The sequence below is a fragment of the Xiphophorus maculatus genome, chromosome 9 (assembly GCF_002775205.1).
Source record: "Xiphophorus maculatus strain JP 163 A chromosome 9, X_maculatus-5.0-male, whole genome shotgun sequence".
Classification (NCBI taxonomy): Eukaryota; Metazoa; Chordata; class Actinopteri; order Cyprinodontiformes; family Poeciliidae; genus Xiphophorus; species Xiphophorus maculatus.
In genome coordinates this window covers 7513725-7526150 of record NC_036451.1, presented here as the reverse complement: position 1 = coordinate 7526150, position 12426 = coordinate 7513725, and the positions used below count along the sequence as shown (strand labels likewise).

At 36.3% G+C, this 12426-nt stretch overlaps 1 protein-coding gene across 1 annotated transcript; it reads left to right on the top strand.

Moving 5' to 3' along the window:
- Window positions 1-6695: 6695 nt before the first annotated feature.
- Window positions 6696-12426, top strand: LOC102227003 (regulator of G-protein signaling 21-like). Its single transcript, XM_005800888.2, has 5 exons — window positions 6696-7369; window positions 7710-7772; window positions 8070-8134; window positions 8298-8464; window positions 8648-12426. The coding sequence occupies exons 1-5, from the start codon at window positions 7290-7292 to the stop codon at window positions 8834-8836; spliced, it is 564 nt and encodes a 187-aa protein (XP_005800945.1). The 5' UTR covers window positions 6696-7289; the 3' UTR covers window positions 8837-12426.

Below are 12426 nucleotides of genomic sequence, written 5' to 3'. Positions count from 1 at the left end.
CAATGGCACGACATTCCTTTGTTTTTTTAAATGAGGGACTGTTTACTTTTACAGTTTATTTCTTAATGTTGATTTTTTTTCCCTTTTTTTGGACACAGACTATTGAAATTCCAACAGAGATTGGGACTTGAGTTTCAGTCAAATGGCATGAAGTTGTAAGCACAAGAACTTAAGACTGACCTGAAACAATGATCTGGGATTTCAGTCTTATAATTAATATTTATTTCATAATTACTAGTGAAAATATTTCAGAAAATGTACCTTTCAATAGATGGTTCCTGCTCCTCGCTGTTGTCATGGTGCATACAAAAACATGGTTGTCATGGTAATGTTACACAATGAGCATGAGCTCAATAGTCAAGTCAAGTCAAGTTTATTTTATAGCACATTTCAGCAACGAGGAAGTTCAATCAGCTTTATACCATAAAAACATAATACAGTAACTAATTATAAAACAGCAATAAAAATTACATTTAGTCAACTCAACATCTCCAATGCCATCATATTGATATATCTTCCAGTTATTATGATTCATAGGCAACTCTAAACAGGTGAGTGTTTAGTCTGGATTTAGAGGAACTCAGTGTTTCAGCTGTTTTGCAGTTTTCTGAATGTATTTAAGGACAGATTAAGCATAATTATGTATTGTTAACAATACATAAAATCTAAAGTAGTTAGTTGCAGCTTCTAAGTTAATTTGTTTTAATTCAATGTTCACAGTAAGATAACTTTGGCTAAGATGCGCTCATTTTTGTATAAAAGGGTGAGTTTGATTTGTTAGGCAGAAAGTACTGGGCTGTGGGAGATTAATAATTCAAACTAAACTTTAAAGTAGATCACTTTGCATCTTTAAAAAATAATAATTTAACTTACTTTCATTTTATTCTTTTGCAAGTAAGGGAGAGTAATTTAAAAAAACAAAAGCCTCCAAGTTCTTCAAAAATAAAACTGATTCTATTCCAGAAATTAAATATTCTCTCTTTATTCATTCACAATCTTGGACCTTGTTCTTAATATTTTTTATGATGTCCTATTATAACTACTGTGCAGACATGAAAACAACACCTTTAAGTGTAGATTTAGTAAATGATTTCCAAATATTTTTTGCTAATCTATTGAATTACAGTGAGGAGAAAAGAACCTTTAAACAAGTTTTGATGCTCTGTAAACTAGTGGATACTTTGAATATAAGGATTAATGTGTGTCCACTATGTAAATATAAAAACAATAATGTTCTTTCAAAGTGAAAAAACTTCCTGTTATATTAATCCAGAAACTTGACATTTACTGGTAAGCTAAGAGGGAGTTCACAACCGGTTGTCTTTTTTACATGTCAAATTGAATCCTCAAAACATGAAAAAGTTAAATGTTTGTCTTCTACATTAATTGTATTGATGATGATTAGAGTTGATAATCAAGCCAAGGTTCAGGCAGCTAGACAGTATCCATTTAAAGTTAAAATGTTAACTATAAATAATAGAAACTTGCGATTTGACTTCAACTTGAAATCACTTGTTACATTCTGTAACTACACTATTGTGTTGATTTTTATTTATTCTCTATGAGTGTCTGCTTTTGCATATTTCCCCAGTGGTCATAATTTCTATATGAATAAATGACTAAGTGCAGACTTAGAGATGCTCAGGAACCACAAAATAGGAGAAGAGTTTCCACTTCTCAGAACAAAGATTCTGTCTTTGGTCTTATGCCTGATACGTTCTCTAATTAGGTTCAGGGATGATTCCATACACAAGTTACAGGGTTTACCAAACTGGAAAAAAAAGCAATCCTTCTGTGACCTTTAATCATACTCCGTTCTGAACAAGGCTTTCTTCCGAAAAAATGAGCCTAAAAAGGAATACTGAGGCAGCTAAAAATAAGTCAGCAGCTTAAACGACAACACTGCTGGAGTCATCAGACAACCTGAAGCGTAACAGTCAGAATATACTGCCTTGTTAGGGGAATAATCTCATCACCGCACAGACAATGATGGGTCAGAAATACAAGTGCTTAACTTAGAAAAAGAGACAGTGGCGGGAGTTAGGAAGAAATAAAGGGTCTTTGGTTTAAACAAGTTTTTAAAAAACTCAGAATACTTAAAGAATTTGCTTTTATATAACTTATCAGCTGCACACATTTATCTTAAATGTTCTGTTTACCCTCTAACTCAAAGTGAGATAACTTTTCATTCTCATAAATAATTCAAAAAGCTAAAATACTTAAAATGTCAGCATAGAATGAAGGCAAGAAATGGCAGTTAGTTAGAGGATTTGATTGTAAAATATATTTAAAAAAACACCACTTAACATTATTTATTTTACAGTTACAGCTTAACATTAAAATAAAATATGCATATTTGCCTTGGAAAAAGAAGTCCGCTTATTTAACATCCATATTAAAATATTTTTCTCTTATTTGAAAGACATATATAACTGTATTCTGAGCTAAACCTAACTAAATATATTTATTTTATATAATATGTCCCAACTCAACTTATTTATTTTGAACACTGCATCAGTTTTGCTTATTAAGATTGCAAAGAGTGAGTGCAAACTCACTTTTTGCAAGTAAAAGCATCAAACATTGCAACAGCAAACATTAAAGCCTGCTCTAAAGGCAATCTGTAAGTTGTACCTGCTTTAACAAAACCAGAGAGTCTGACTCTTTAGAAATGACGCTTGGTTGCATTTTAGGCTCTTAGATGAGAGGAGACATACTGCTGTCCTGGTAAAAAATAATGTTATTTGCTAACTTTAACAGTCCAGTATCATGAGAACCAGCAAGTTCTCTCTGAAAAGAAAGTTTTAAAGACAAGCTACATATTATTTATACTGATTTTGGTGCAAAATCTTAACTATTTCAGCATAAAGCATAAAATCCATAAAATCTACCACAAGCCCAGAAATGCACTAGAAGACAAGACCTTTGTTTTAAGAGTTTCTCTCTCTGTCATTACACCAGAAACTAATAGTATGTTTTCGATTTTGGAAAAAGAAAAACACACCTCTGTCCCAACACAGCCAGTGGAGTTTCGACATTTGCATCACTGTTTACGCACCGTATTGCCAGTAATGTTTGAATGTCATTCGAGACAAGACTTTTTTCTATCCTGAATTGCATGCGTGCTAAGGTTTATACATTCATGAGACATTATTGATTATGACAAAACATGCAGCTTTGTTAAAATCATAGTTTACAAAAAAAAAAAAACATTGTGTTTCATGGCTGAAGTGAAACTGGTCCAATCTGAAATCACAAACTCAGTGTTCTTGTCTGCTGCATGCTGAAAGTTTGTAGGACATTCATTCCATTTATGACTACTGGATTAAAAACTGGCAATGACCAAAATAAATAAGTGTTTTAATGGACAGTTATTTATGAGCGGCAGAATTTATTTCAAAGCTCTACGTCAGTAAACGTGAGTGCACTGGGGTGTCAGGGGTTGTTCCTGCTAAATCACACAGTTCTCGGATCTCCATTACACGGCTTGCTGTTCCTCACACACAAGCTGCCACTGTTTTCTCTTTGCCCAGTTCTGTTACCATGGTAGCTAAAAGGAAGTGAGTAGTGTCAATGGCATTGTGTTACAGTTGTCCCAATTGTGACTTATCAAAGTGCTAGAAATCCTAAATGAATCTATATCCACATGAGGTGCAACACTTTTGTGTAAATGTGCAATCAATTCAATATTTAGCATCTCTATGTAACGGCTCACTGCTTACAGCCATGTTTGGGCAAAAGAGGGAAAGCAGCATCAGTGAAGCCAAACTAAAGGACAGGCTGTAATAGAGCACATATTTCAATAGGGCTTTTTCAATGGTAATTGCCTTCAAAATGTAAAAAAAAGAAAAAAAAAGCACATTTACAAATGGACTACATACCAATAAATGTAATGGATGAGAATTAATATTAATACCAGAAAAAACAACTTAATCTTCTTGTGTAAAATTTCATCAGGGAAGTCAAAGGCTGAATGCACAACTTCCTGTTTTCTTTCAAGCAATAGAATGAAATGGACTGAAGCAGATGTTTTAACTTACAAGAATTTCATGAACAAATGGACGACTAATTTACTCATTAGAAAAACTAAGTATTACCTCCTTGATTTCACAAGACGAATGAGGGAATTAGTAGCCAGGTGCCTTCAAGTGCATTTGATTAATTTATCATCAGTAACTGTGAAAACTTTTATAAAAATAGACTATTTGTCAATTTGTTGGTCAGGCACATGCACATTTGTGTGAATACAATCCAAAAAAGAGAAAAGCAATTATTGCAGCATGTGAACCTGAGACTTGTAAGGTAGTTCCCAAAAAGCTTGAAGTACTATCATGCCGATATTCCAAAGAGTGAATAGCTCGATCAATTCACCCTAAGGTGGGAGTGTCGATTGTTCAGAGAAACTACCAAAACCCCATCACTCTATCTCCTATGCTGCAGGCATAAATTGGCATGTTCAGTGTGTGCTAGCATTCAGGAAGCGGTAAGTGCTGTGGCCACTAGCAAACCCAATCTCATTCTTAGGTTATGTAATAGCAGAGCTTAGCAAGCAGTCATGCAACCTCAAACATGCTAAAATTCGTTTTAGCATGTCTCAAAAGAAATTATTTAAAAAAATATATATTTCTAATCTCTAAAATTGTGGGCTGAATAAACTGAGTTTCTAAAATTTGAAAGTTGTTTGCTTTATCTCTTTACTGTAGAGATTTTTAGTCAATAGCGGTATGACAGGTTGCAACACTACTCTCCACTGAGTCTCAAGCAAGCAGAACTGGTTGTCGTTCACTGAGCAAGCCTAAAATCTCAAAATTTCACAGTTGTATCAGTGGAAGTTCTTTCCTCATTATATAGACTTATTGTCCACTTTATACTGGACACGTGCTCAATTTCTTTTCAACAAAAGAGTGAATCAGCCAATCACCTAACTCATCTAGAATGCCAGCATTCACAGTCCACATTTCTAAAGAAGTAGTTTTTCAAAGGTGTTCCATGTAGCGAGTTGTATGGGTTCCTGAAACACTTGAAAGGGTTGGAAGGGTTTTTCAATTGAAAATGTTGCTTATTTTGAATATATATTGTTGTTGATTAAATATGGTTAATGGTTTTTAAGTACAGATCTTGCTATTAATTCAATGAAATGTTTTTTATCAAGTCTCACCACTAGAAATTTTTTTATTGAAAATGTGGTTTAAAAATGTGGTAGACCACTGGTTTTGATATAACGAAGGGGGCTTGGCCTGTTGTGTGTTCACATAGGGACTGGCTAGTTTGAGAATTATTTTCCCATGATAAATTAAATCATAATTTGCTTGCTTTTTGTGCTTACTCTGGTTATAGTTGTTTAAAATGTAAAAATGGTCAATGATTTAAAATATAGAATCATGTTAAATAAAGGAAACACATAAACAACTCTAAAAAGTGGCAAATACTTTTCTAACAGTACTGGTGTTGACAACAATGGCTTTATTGGAGGCTGAGAAATTACTACTTGTTAGCTCATGGATGACATTCAGTAGCCAAAACTCAAAGGGTTATGGCAAATGCAAAATGGTTTACAACCAGTCATCATCCTGCACTAGGTCAGGAAAAGGTTTTAGAGGTCATAATGCATTTAATGTCATCTCCAGAGAGATTTGTGGACATCCTGCAGCAGTATTTTTACACTGAGAAAAGATGAATGCTTTTCATGTGAAAATTAAGTAACATATTAGCTGTGAAACTATCCTTTTTTATTTCACTACATTGCTATTTGCACACGAGAAATGTATCACTAACCAAACACATATTAAAGTGGTTTCCATTTTCCAGAAAACCTCTTTACTTTCTCAAACTAAATCAAATACACAGCAATCGGATGTTTGATGCATTGTACTTAAATGCTTTCCAGGATAACGTCTGTATTTCTACAGGACAACATGCAGTTCATGATGAAATGTCGACACGTAAATTCCCAACACTGTGTTTCAGTTTTCAGTATCTGCTAAGGCACAAGCCAAAGTGTCTGGGACTGATCACAGCTGATCTGAAGACAACCTCAAACGTCAGCGGTCAGCACCACAAATGCTAATATCAGTTATAGCTAGCCTCATGCCAAGACACTGTCCAGTTCACTTCAAGTTCCCACACAGCAAGTGGATTTCTGGCACTGACTCTGAGTCTCTTTACTCCTGTCAGCTCCCAATTTGTTGAATTGCTAACAGGGTGAACTGATAAATATCTGTGCTCCTTCAAGTAAAAAAGAATCTGCTTCCTTTGGCAAAATCATTCATGCTTGTCTAGATATTTAGATGCTAAAGTTTCTTTGCTTTGAAGGATATCATTATTACAGATAAGGCTGTTGGTGCATTTTGTTGTATGAATGTTTTTTATTGCTCTGTTATTTTATGCTAGTGCTATTGTTTTCTGTTTTGTTGGTGCTCTGTTTTTTTGTTGGTCTCTGCCGTGTTGGTCCACGAGTATTTTTTCTATTCTCACCACAATTTTAAAGATTTCAGTTTGTCCAAGCTAAACATTTTAGACACCAACTTGGTGGTTTCCAAATGAGACTGGTCACAATGTGACGTCCTGGCCGTCTCTCTTACTTCCTGTCCCTTTGCTCGGTCTCTGTTGCAATCACTCTGGTGTTTCCTCTTTCTTACAAAAGGCTGTGACCTCACATTGCATGTTTTTTTGTTTTGTTTTTTTGCAAATTCTTTCTTTTTTGTGGGATAAACGAAGATGTAAGTTTCTTGCTGTGTAATTTGTTGTGAAGAACAGCCTTTCCATTTGCGTTATCATGAGATCAGAAGTTAGTCTCATCTCATGAGCTGCTTAACATACTGCACGAGATGGTTGGAAATTTGCCTATCACACTCTCTGTTGCTGTCATTTGCATCTGCGCAGCCAGACTAAAAATAATTCAAACACTGCATGCTTTCAGCCTAAGAGACTGCTGTTTGTTTGGTTAGACCAGCAAGGAGGAGAGTCTGAAAAGCAACAGCAGACGGGAAAGGAGAAGAATCAGCGAGACATAATAGGGAGGAAGGCATCAGGAGGAGGAAGGCATTCAGGCACTGCATGTGTTGTTTCGAACTGTGAAGTAGGAGGAGAAGCTCAGCAGGCGGGAGGAGGAGGAAGGGGTACTTCCTCTTTAGTCTGAGTAGAGCTGCTGAGGTATCCCAGCAGCCCCAGGCTGTGGCGACAGGAAACCTTCGTATAAAAAGCTGCATCGCAGGGGGAACCCTCCTGAGTACCTCTTAGACACAGCATGACCAGGACCAAGAGCCTGAGAGTGTGGACCTAACAAAACAATGCCCAGCATAAAAGCCAAACCACCCAGCACTCATCACTTCATCATGGACCGAGATGACAGGAACAGAAACAACACGCTGTAAGTACTTTTAAAATGGGATGTGTTGTAGATATGCTGCCTTGGTAATATTTTAAGATATTTGTTAACCACATGATTTATCTGAAAGATTTTGATTTGTTTTAACTCTTGATTAACTTGTTAACGCTGGAAAAATATGAAATTTTAGAAAAACAGGGAATGGTAATAAAATATGTCTTTTTGGAGGACAAAATAACATTGTGATTACATTTTGAATGTTAAGTTCTTCCTTTTTATTTACTTACATTCTCTTCATGCTTTCACACACACTCACTAGAGAATTATTTAAGAACAGCAAATCAGTGAAGGATGAACTCATGTATTTCTTATTTCTACACAGTGGAAAGAACTTTATGTGTCGACTCCAGTGCATGTTCTCACAGACGCCTCAATGCTCAGAGAGGTGAGGAATCTTATATACTGTTTTGCATACATTTCAGTTTTAAAAGAGCCGGCCTGCTACAATCATCTCCATCTATGGCATCACGAAAGGATTCAAATGATCTAGCAGCACAGTGTTTGCTTTGGAACGATACATGCTAGTGCCAGCTAATCCCAGGGTTCAACATTTCTGTATGAACTTGATCACATCTGCAAAGGCCTTCTTGGCCTAAATGCCTCAGAGCCTTTTCTGTCCTTGTAGATTTACTTCACTCAAATTTGATTCTGGTTAAGTAATCCAACTTGTTTTCTCTCCCAGCGGGCTAAGTTTAGAAGACACCCAACAATGGTCACAGTCTCTGGAAAGGCTTCTTGAATCTAAATGTAAGTTGTTTTCCTCTTCAGAATTAAAATGCTGCTAAGGCAGTAAATTAGGTTAAAGAAAATGAAAGTTTGCATGCAATAACTGACTTACAGAACAGTTCAAAAGAAATGCTATTTGTGCCTTAAGTGTGGCTAAGCCTGCTGTTGTTTGTTCCTCCGTCAGATGGACTGGCCACCTTTCGTAACTTCCTCAAATCAGAATATAGTGATGAGAATATTGAATTTTGGCTCACTTGTGAGGACTACAAGAAGATTAAGTCTTCATTTAAATTGTCCTCGAGAGCTAAGAAGATATATGAGCAGTTCATCAAAGCAGAATCACCTAAAGAGGTAAAGCAAGTTGGGAGATGTCTTTCCATTCAGACACACACGCCCACACGCACCCATACAGTTTCTGTTTTACATTTTAAGCTCTATGTGTTAGTGAAAAAAACAGCAGCTCAAATGTTGAATCTCCCATCTCTCACTCTTGGCTCAAATCCCCCTCATACCTATCTGTGTGCCTCATTCCAGATCAACATTGACTATCACACTCGAGAGCAGATCAAAAGAAACGTCAAGACTCCCACCATGCACTGCTTTGACGAAGCTCAGAAGATAGTTTACGGGCTGATGGAAAGAGACTCGTACCCGCGGTTCCTCCGCTCGGACATTTATAGAACACTCCTGGAAAGCCTCGCTACTGACGCCACAACGGGATGAAAGCACGGTCAGGAGGAGAGAGGAAGGAGAAGAAAACCCATAACTGGAATCTTTGAGGCTCCTTCAGGCGGAGGAACTGAAAACGAAAAGGAAGGAGGGTCATCCAGTGTGGAACTAGGACACAATCAGCGGCCCGCGCACATCGGCGATGCCACTCCTGCTCTACACTAATAAAGGAGCGGATCCCTACATTTAGCACCACACACCTGAAGACTTTTTCTGAAGCAAATTTTCCCAATAATGACCCCGTAGACCCCGTTGTCACAGGATGAAGACTGTACAGGACAACTGGACGCCTTTCGCGGTGAACGAATTAGTAAGGTGACGGACTTCTGCAACAGTAAAGCTGCAACATATGCAAAGAATGCACTAGTTGCCTTCTGGCCTTCTTTGGAGAGGTGTTTCCTGTGCAGATAGAAGATAAAAGATACAACAGTCACAACTGCTTAACTCCCACTCTCTCACTTGTGTGTGTTAGAGAGGGGAAAAAAAGAGACACAAAGTGAAATAAAAAAAGTAGAATTTTATGATGGCACTTAAATATAATTTACTCAGAATAAGCTGTAGCCAAAGAGCTGGTCAATAAATCAGAGCACTAAGAGACAGAAAATCCATCGCAGGCTGAGGATTTAATAATGATCTGTCCTTAAAATAGAGAACTATTTTAAAGCATCTTTATTTCTTTAATCTAAATTGGGTTAGAAATGCATGTATATTTTTTATTCAATGGTGGCCCATAGAGAAGTTTTTTGTCCCCTTTTTTCCCCTTTTCTTTGAACTTCTTTAGCATTGATTATTGTCAGAATATCTTTTGCAAGTATTGTCTTTAAACTGATATGTACAAAGAAAACAAAATCATGCACACTTTCTAAACTTCTTTGTGGAATCTTGACAAATAGTTGCATAACTGAAACCAAGAACTTCCCATTTTGAGACAGCCTACGTCACATTTAATTCGTCACTTGGCCAATGGCTTGCCAAAACTCAAACCGACATCTTACAGCACTGAAGCATAATGAGTTTTGCATTTGATAATAGAATTAGGACTACTATTACACAGCATGAAAATGTGGTTAAACCTATATATTCTGGGACTGGGCCTTATTACTGATTGTCAAAGCATGAATAAGAGTGAATAAACGCTTGTTAGGAGTTTAATAGTTAAATTAACTTAAAATTTTAACATTGTATTATTTATTGCTTACTGTTCTGTCACAATTTGAGTGCAAAGTTTGTTGTAGAGTTGAAGTGCTTCTTTAACTGCTGGTGGATTTAAATGATATTAAATTATTTGAACCGCTTCAAAAAAAGAGAAGACTTTATTTTCCTGTATCACATGGATTTAATCTCGTCATCCTGACCTTTCTCAGTCCTAAATATGTTTAAAGAAGACAGCACACTTTTGGAAAAAGGCTGATCTTAAAAGATTGCGCCATAAGCTCAAGTGATGTTGGCACGTAACAGTCTGTGGTATTGCACAATAATACGTCCTAGAAGCATTAAAAAAAAGTCAGCAGTTTTTATGAACATGTGCTAAATGCTTCTGAGTCTCTTTAATTTAAATATTTAATTCATTTTATTTAAAGTGTCACGCATTGTTTATGTTGGAAATTATGAAAATTATAATAAGAAATCGAAAGAAGTAGTGGTAGTTTAAAAATCCAACTTCTTTCAAATGAGCACAGATATTACAGTTTTTTTGTTTCCTTGTTTTTTTAAAAATAATGACCAAGAACATTACCTTTTCAATAAATCCAACAGGGGTGGTTAGTGTTCCCCTACTGCTTTGTGGTCTGAAGTCAATGAAAAGCATTTTTGACACACAAGTGACATGTGGATTTGACAAACCGGAAGGCTTGGACTTCCAGTTTCTTGAGAAATCAAGAGGTGAGAGAAATGAGATCTCCTCCATTTTATTTTGTGCCATCCTTTTATCTGCAGGCCCAAATGTGTCTAAGTGCAACAGAGATTTGACCTTGGGTAAACAAACTATTGCGAGTTCACCAAACTTTGTTATTCAGCTTGTAGTAGAAACAACAGATTTTACTACACTTCGAGTGTTCTGAGAATTTTCACAATTTGTTTTCAATCACTGTCACAGATTTTATGTAACTTATAATGTAATACATACGTAAGAATTGCAAGGAAAACCATAAATGATAAGACAATGTTTAAAAAAAAACCTAAAATTTGTTCGGTTTTGCCCCGTGTAGTGAGCTTTTCCATTATGTGCTCTGTTCTTCGCTATTATGGGCAGGACTTGATCACTCAGCAGATGTGGTCAACGCTCTGCTTATGTTTGCAGCAACACTCAACAATGGAGAATTTCAAGGTTCTGGTTCTCAAACCCAGATACTTAATTTTGTCTCATAGAAATTCATTGCTTGCCCAAACATAGCAATATAGACTCAGATCAGCTGAGTATTTATTTATATAAATATAATTTTTATAATTTTTTAAATGTCCAACCTTTTCAATTTAGCTAGTGCAGTAAAAAGATGTAAACAAATAGCCACGTTGGAACTTTTTTATTGTTTATTTATTTCTCTAAAACCAAAGGAAAAATAAAATTCACATCACGAGCTAATATTATGCAGCTCCGGTGTTTCCTACTGTCGGCTCAAAACTGCAGCCCCATCAGCATTGCTAAATCATTCATGCTAAAATAACTCATAATTGCTCCTCCATACTGAACAGCTCTCTGATAGCAGACAGCATGTCCACAGTCCACAGCTAAACTCTAATGTTGTTTGGAGTCTTCAGTGATGTAAATCACGAGCCAATCAATGAATCCACCCGGCTGTCTATCAAATCACTTTGGTGCCATACCTGGCACAGTCCTGCTAGTACTAACTCTGCAGCACCATGAAGACCAAGAAACATGGCAAACAGGTCTGTTATAAAGGACAATTAGGTTGGAAAACAATGTTTTGCAGCTTTAAACATCTCAGAGTGCAGCAAACGGTAGAAGGTGTGTCCTCTGGTCAGATGACAACCAGTTAAAAAGTTATTTTGGCCTTCATAAATTACGCATCACTCCACAATTATATGCCATTTTGTGATGTTGTATCACGTAAACTATAATAAGTAATAAAATACATTAAATACATTAAGGTGACAAAATGTAAGAAGGTTCAAAGGTTGTGAATCATTTGTAGCGCACAGTAACTGCTTCTGAAGTTCCCATAAAGATATGATCATCTCTACAAACAGAGGACATCGAAGCACAAGAGAAAAGGTGAAGCTGACATATTTGAAGTTAGTCTACAGGGTAACAGCCACTCAAAACTTCTCAATGAGGCAATGATGGCACAGAAAACTCACAAAATAAGGTACATTTGATGAGATCTTACATCTCGTGTGTAAACCCGATGCCGGAAGTTCAAGCAATACAAAATGTACCAGCAAAAGCACAAGACACTGAAGCTTTTTGTTATTCTAAAGAGACTGCTGTGACAGAATCCTAACATTGGAATATTGGAAAAAGTGATGAGACATTACCCACTTGACTTTTTCTTTTACTTCTGAAAGATAAATTGCAGGAGGTAATCATCCTGGTGCTTGCTGATTGCCTCAAAAAAATGTTTGAC

What these genes read in the sequence shown, in the direction of transcription:
- LOC102227003 (XM_005800888.2), top strand. Translation starts at nt 7,290, where the DNA reads ATGCCCAGCATAAAAGCCAAACCACCCAGCACTCATCACTTCATCATG. An exon ending in AAGGCTTCTTGAATCTAAAT is followed by an intron (nt 8,135 to 8,297) that starts GTAAGTTGTTTT and finishes TTCCTCCGTCAG; the next exon opens with ATGGACTGGCCACCTTTCGT. An exon ending in AAGCAGAATCACCTAAAGAG is followed by an intron (nt 8,465 to 8,647) that starts GTAAAGCAAGTT and finishes GCCTCATTCCAG; the next exon opens with ATCAACATTGACTATCACAC.